The following is a 6,557-nucleotide window of genomic DNA, read 5'->3' as shown; positions in this document are numbered from 1 at the left end:
CTGCTTGGCTCGGCCCTGCTGAACTGCCACGGAGTTACCAGCTCTGCCGAGGCTGCTGGAGGGAAGAGGAGGCAGAGGCAGCCTGTCCACGAGGTCCTGGGTGCATGGTTGCAGCTGGACAGCTCTTGCTCGGCGGGGAGGCTCCCTCAAGGGCAATGTTTAAATTAATAGAAGGGTCAGACTGCTGCTTACTGTGTAAACATTTAGCCACTTTCAGCCCTGTCCTCGACAACTCGATTTCGTGCTGTGTGCTCAGATCATCTTTAACCCCCCCTTTTGCTAGTAGTTTAATCCTTTCCTGATTTCTCCAGCCAGCCTGTCCCCAAGGAGATTGGGTCCCTTGTACTGAGGAGGACGCCATCCAAACCATACAGCCCCCTCTCCCCATAGAAGATGGATCCATGTTCCCCAAAACCAAAACCCTACACCGCTTACCTAGCCAGTGACATCTGTCTTCCTTTGCTCATGAGACTGCAAAGAGCTCAGAGAAGATCACTGGGACACACTTCTTCTTCAGCACTCTTCCGAATGCCCTGAATTCATCTACTACCGGTGAGACGTCCCACAACGCAGCATTATTAGTGCCAGGATGCACCATCACCAATGGATCCTAGCCCATCACCTTCACAAGCCTGTCCAGTGTTAGGGTGACGTCTTGTCTTGGCTCTGGGCAGACAGCACTCTGTCCTGGTGTCCACCTGCCCAGTGCAGAAGCTTTTTTGATTCTTCTGAGTAGGGGCAGGGGCCGCATATCTCACTGTGTGTCTGCGCAGCCCCCAGCCCAATGCAGCCCCAATCTGAGTTGGGGCTTTTCATCACTACAAGTGTACCAATGGTAACAGGCAACGGACTCCGGGGTGTTCCTTGGGCTGCCTACGCACCAGCACTACATCGGCCCTGCGCAGACTGTGGGCAGCACTAACTGGGACTGTGTAACAGGGCTTCATGTTGTGCTAAAGACAGCTAAAAACCTGAACATTAATTTCCATGTAAACAATTCCCAGGGGGGTATATGTGAAAAAAGAGAAGGAAGGTGTCAGTGTGCCTTAACTCGCACTAGAGCCCATGCGACCATGAACAGACGGGGGCTCAGGTATCCTGAGACAGGCAATGTAAGCAAGAGAACAGAGGGGAAATATCTATGGGACACTCTCACTTTCAAGCGATGATCCACACAATCCACAAGTGTGAGAATCTGTTAGGTTAATAGTGCCGGGAACAACACCTGGCTTTAAGATTCAAGCGATGAGGAGGCACCCACGTGCAGGCCAGATGTAAACTGATTTTATTTGTAGAGTTAGACAGGTACAGCTAGCCTTTCCCCAGATTATATACAGCAGCCATTTCCCAAAGAGCATGTACAATGGAAAAGTGATCACTAAAACCAGCACCACACAGAACCCGATGCTGAACAAAAATCGGTTTCTTTATGCAACACGGGCTGCAAAGGATTTACTTGTAATGGGGAGAGGGGGAGGGTAACAACCTGACAGAGAGAAATGAAAAAGGGCCATTTAACTAAATCACCTTGTTAACAAATTAAAATTCAATCTGATCAGCTAGGAAAAGATCCAAGGGATGCAATTCTCTGCTTAAGAAACTCACTGTCACCATGAGGATTTTGAAATTCCAGTTTTAGACAGAACCTCCCTTTATGTAACAACAACCTGAATCTTTCCATTTTAAACTTAAGTTCTTTTTTTTAAAAAAAAGGTGCCTGCAGGGTGAGGGAGCTTGCTCTCTGTTGATGCTTTTAATGCTCTTTTCAGCAAGGAAGAACTGACAACAGAGGAACAGTGGAACTGACAGCGGGGAAGAGCTGAAAAGAGCAATGTCTTTTCTTTGCTACCTGCTTTTCTGGCAGAGTGATATTAGGAGTTACTTGCAACCGTCATAGATGCAAAGTTTTCAGTGAGATTTGTTTTCAAGCTGGTCGGGTCCCTTTCATTAAGCTTGCACTGCTGGGGTGAAATAAGGTGTCACAACTCGTTGCCTGCTGAATATTCAGGAGCAGCAACTCCTCCAGCAAGAGCAGAGGCTGCCCCACATGACATTCCTGCTGTTTCTAATGTTAAATGCACAAAGCATCAAGTTTTTGAAGAAAACCCCCACTGCGCCCACATTCCGATCTCCTTCATACACCATAAAGCAGCAGCAACAGAGAACACATTCCCTCTCTCCTCCAGCAGCTCATCTAAGACAGGAAACATGTTACATTTCTTCCGGGGACAGCCTGGCTGTTGGCATGGAAACCAGCCCTTCTGCTGTCTAGTTTCTGTGTTTCCATCCTCACCAGGCATGGACCGTACACACCTTGGTTTCACAGAGAGCATGAGCCATGCTTTGGAAAACTGAATTTGGACCCCACAAAAAGCTTCATTTTAACCCTCAGACAAGTTGACCTATTTAGAACCTGTTTCACGGACAGCAGAAGGGGAAGTTTCTGACACAAACTCTGCCCCATCCCTCCCCACCAATGTGCCTCAAACCTGCCGTGGAAGGATCACTCTAGAAGGCAGAGGGATGCTCAGTTCTGGGCTTTGTTAGGACTGCCAGCCAGGGCAGCTAGTTGGAGCCGGCTGAGAGTGGTTCTGGGGTGTGTCTGACTGACCCACTAAGAAACATGCTGAGTTCAGACAAGCAGTCGGAAAACAGAATTCAGTAACTGCTGAAATAGGCCTGATGAGAAGCCACAGCCTGGATGTAAAGATTCTGCGGCCCAGGAGCCAGCCCTTTTTCACTTCATTTTTTATACTGGGGCAAGTTTCAGTTTTCTCGTCTTGAAAAACATGGAACACCCCCACCTGCTTTCCCATGGAACACACCAGCTGCTTTCCCATCAGCTGTGGAACAGAGAGTTGGGCATGCGGGAAACATCCTCATCCAAGGAGATTACAGAAGAGACAATCCTCCCTGTGCTGCCCCACCAACACATCTCAGCTCTGCACACGGCAAAGCCCAATTTTTAGGCGAGAGGGGAGTTCAGAGTCTGAGCACGTCTACACCTAACGGGGAGATGTAATTCCCACTCGGGTAGACACACACGCGCGAACGCTGATGGAATGCTAAAAACAGCAGTGTGACAGTGGCAGCAAGGGCTAGCCACCCGAGTATGTAGCTAGGATCTCTGACGGATCATGTTCTGGCCCCCGCTGCAGCTCCAGCTAGCTGGCTGAGTACAGTCTTGTCTGAGATCCTTGGTACATACAGGGTGGCTAGTCCCAGCCTCACGCCTGGGCCACCACTGCTACGTGGGCATTTTTGGCAGGTTAGCTCAATCGGAACTATCCGAGCGGAGCATGCCAGCTGCAGTGTAGATGCACCTACTGTTGCATGTTGGCATCCTTGGCAGAAGCCAAGAATTGAATGGGGGGGTGGGGTAGAGAGGAGGGAGGGGCAAATAATATGATGGGGAGATGTGTTCCGCTGGAACTGGGCGGAGGCCGCCTCTACCTCATGCAGGTTCATTCTGATCTACACACAGCCTGCACCGGACAAGCCACGGCACCCGTTTGAGGACACCCTAGTACAGTCCTTTCAGATCCAACAGCGCACATGTGGAAGAGCAGCACGGCAGCTCCCCCGCAGCGCGCTCAGCGGCCATCCAGGGCTTTGTCTCGCGCTATGACGGACTCGTCGAATTTGATCATGAGCGTGGTGCCCTTGTGCCAGTGGGCGGTCACCTTGGCGGGGAAGCCGCTGTAGGTCAGGATGGCTTCCACGATGCCGGCTGTGAAGGAGGCACAGTTGAGCGTGCTGTTCTCCTTGGGCACCGAGATGTAGGTGTTGATCAGCGGCTCTTTCTCGATGATGTAGTAGGTCTTGTCATCGTCATTGGCCTGCTCCAGCTTGTCCGCCTCCTTCCCGAACAAGGCCTTCCACACCGTCACCTTGATGAAGAGGAGGATGTTGATGACCTTGGTCTCCCGCTTGCCGTTTTTCTCCCGCATCACGAGCACATCCAGGATGCGAACTCCCACCTGCTGGCCCAGCTCAGAGAGCTTGTTCTGGAGCTCGGAGACGGAGTAGACCCGGTTCTGGCAGTACTGGATTATCTCGGAGAAGAGCAGAGAGAACGCACTCAGGCTGACCTCCGTCTTTGGCCGGGTCAGAGACCGCTCCAGGATGGCAGATTTCCCACGAGTGAAGCGTGAATCCATTGTCCTAAAGGAGGAAAAAAAAAAAACAGACTAAATTCTGTGGGACAGGAGCTGTCTCTTTTGAGCAGCGCCTGGCTCCATGGGACCCTAACCTCAGCTGAGGCCTCTAAGTGATACCGTGATACACGTACAAAGAAAAGGAAACGGGGAAGAACAAACCCGTTGTGTTTGCATCGCACCTGTCCTTCCAGAGCGCTGCAGGGACCCCTCACTCAGCGCTGAGATGCAGCCACCTCTGGGGTGGGGCGGCTGCTTACACAGGGCTCCGGGCCCAGCGCTGAGATGCAGCCAGGGTTAGGGTGGGGAAGTGCAGAAGGAGCGACCAGCCAACAGAAATCTGCCGGGAGGGGGAGGTCGAATTGGGGGGGGGGGTAAAACTTAGCGCTAGCGTTGGGATTCGGCTGGGACGCTGGGTAACCCCCGGATTTATACACGTGCCGGGAGCCGGAGGGGCCCCGCCTTATTTCCTGTAGCTTAGACCAACACGTGCCTGTGAGCCAGCCCCAGCCCCAGCCCGGCGGTGCCGGGAACCCGCCCGGTGACTCCCCCCCCCATCGCCCCGACCCCTGCACCACGAACCCGCCCGGTGACGCCCCCCAGACTCCAGGCCCAAGGATGCCACCCCGCCCCCACCATGACCCCCCCCTCTTCTCCCCGGCCGGCCGGGCGGTCACTCACGCGGGGCGGGGCGCTCTCTGCCGCAGGGGACGCGGAGAACGGGGAGCTCAGCTAGAGCCAATGAACAGAAGAGGCCCCTCTTCTTTCCGGCCTGCTCTGCGCTTTACGGCTGCCGTACCGCTGCTGCAAAAGGGCAGCACTGTGCCGCGGGCAGCCGGAAGAAGCAGCAGGAAGGCGGGGCCTGGTCACCACAGCAACCAGGACTCCGAAGGAGGGAGGGGCAGACAGAGATCACGTGCTTCTGGGCAGCTCGAGGAGGGCAGGACGGTGTCGGGGGCGTGGCCTACAGGGGATGGGTGTGGCTCGTTGTCATTCGCCAGGCTGCAGAGTGTGGGCGTGACTTCTCCCTGGGGGTGTGGCCTAAGGGAAGTGGGGGTGGCTAGTTGCCATCGGGTGTGGCTCTCGGAGATGCTGGGGGAGCAGCGCCTGAGCTGATGGAGGCTCAAACCCAATGGGTGCAGGGTGGGAAGCATGTCTGCTCTGTCCTTGGGCACAGCCGCCGCCTGGCCTTGGTTTCTGCAAGTCAGCTACACACTGGGTGTCAGCTACATTGTGTGTCAGCTGCACACTGTGTGTCAGCTATACACTGGGTGTTAGCAATGCTTTGTGTCTTGTGGTTAACAGGTGGGAGTGGGGTCAGGACTCGGGGTTCAGTCCGCAGCTGTGGGAGGGGAGTAATGGTTAGTGGTTTACACATGAGAAGAAGCCCAGCTCTCCAGGGTTCGGTGTCCAGCTCTAGGAGGGGAGTGGGATTTAGCAGGTAGCATGTGGGAGCGGAGCCAGGACTCCAAGGTTCAATCCCAGCTCTGGAAGGGGAGTGGTGTCTAGTGGTTAAAGCAGACAACTTTGGAACCAGGACTCCTGGGTTCTCAGCTCTGGGAGCGGATGGGCTCAGTAGTCTGGTCTAAGAGGCTGGGGAATGCTCCCCCATTTAGAAGTGAACTGGGGAAGGCACTTGCATGTGATGGTGAGGAGCTGTTCTACTATGTTCGCAAGGAGATGATTATGTGGAGGCCTTTCCCAGCTGTACTTCTCTGATTCTGCAACACCCAAGACTGTCAACAAGCACAAAGGCGGAACTTGTGGATTATGGGGGCCATTGTGACACATTTGCTCTCTAGTAAACTTTGTCACGGGTTCTTCTACCATCTGCTGTGAACTGATTAGTGCTGGGAAATAAAACAGAGAGAGGGGAGAAAAGGAAGGAATCAACTTCCCCTACCATAGAGCAGTGTTGTCTAGGGGGTTGGAAAGCTGGGAATCAGGACTCCTCAGTGCTATCCCCCACTCAGGGAGGGATGTGGGGTCTAGTGGTTTGAATGGGGGGATAGACATTTAGACTCCTGGGTTCTATTTCCCAGCTCTGGAAGGTGGGGTGGCTAGCTGTTAAAACATCTAATTCAGAGCCAGGATTCCAGGGTTCAGTCCCTAGCTTTGTTGCTGACACCTTTTGTGTGAACTCGGGCAAATCACTTCCCTGCTTTATGCCTCAGTTTCCCCATCTATAAACGGAGGATGCTCAGCTACATCATAGCATTATAATGTGCAAGGGTCTCCTTGTGACTGTCGGCACACATTAAGTCATTCAATCTCATCCGAGTCCTTGTAGATCGCAGATAATTTTTAACACGACAGCGGAAAAGCATCTGTGCTGTTGCCATAGTCGCAGGTATTGTGTAGTATAAATGAAGTCATTTGTGCACCTCTGGCGGTAATGTC

The 6,557-nt window shown here is 53.3% G+C and overlaps 1 protein-coding gene across 4 annotated transcripts; it reads right to left on the bottom strand.

The window, feature by feature from the left end:
• Nucleotides 1–477: 477 nt before the first annotated feature.
• TRAPPC5 (trafficking protein particle complex subunit 5) lies at nt 478–4,971 on the bottom strand. 4 transcript variants are annotated; one of them, XM_067540360.1, is made up of 2 exons: nt 4,835–4,971; nt 478–4,164 (listed from the first exon to the last, which is right to left on the bottom strand). In XM_067540360.1, the coding sequence occupies exon 2, from the start codon at nt 4,158–4,160 to the stop codon at nt 3,594–3,596; it is 567 nt and encodes a 188-aa protein (XP_067396461.1). In that variant the 5' UTR covers nt 4,161–4,164; nt 4,835–4,971; the 3' UTR covers nt 478–3,593. The 4 variants fall into 4 exon arrangements, with proteins under 4 accessions (XP_067396461.1, XP_067396462.1, XP_067396464.1 ...); XM_067540361.1 differs by having other exon boundaries at nt 4,839–4,968; XM_067540363.1 differs by lacking the exon at nt 4,835–4,971 and adding an exon at nt 4,320–4,495.
• Between the last annotated feature and the right edge of the window lie 1,586 nt (nt 4,972–6,557).

Source organism: Emydura macquarii, unplaced genomic scaffold (assembly GCF_026122565.2).
Source record: "Emydura macquarii macquarii isolate MOO-44397 ecotype Brisbane River unplaced genomic scaffold, CSIRO-AGI_Emac_v2 contig_581, whole genome shotgun sequence".
NCBI classification, from domain to species: Eukaryota; Metazoa; Chordata; order Testudines; family Chelidae; genus Emydura; species Emydura macquarii.
Note: the sequence above shows the minus strand (reverse complement) of the source record. Positions and strands in the feature narration are given on the sequence as shown.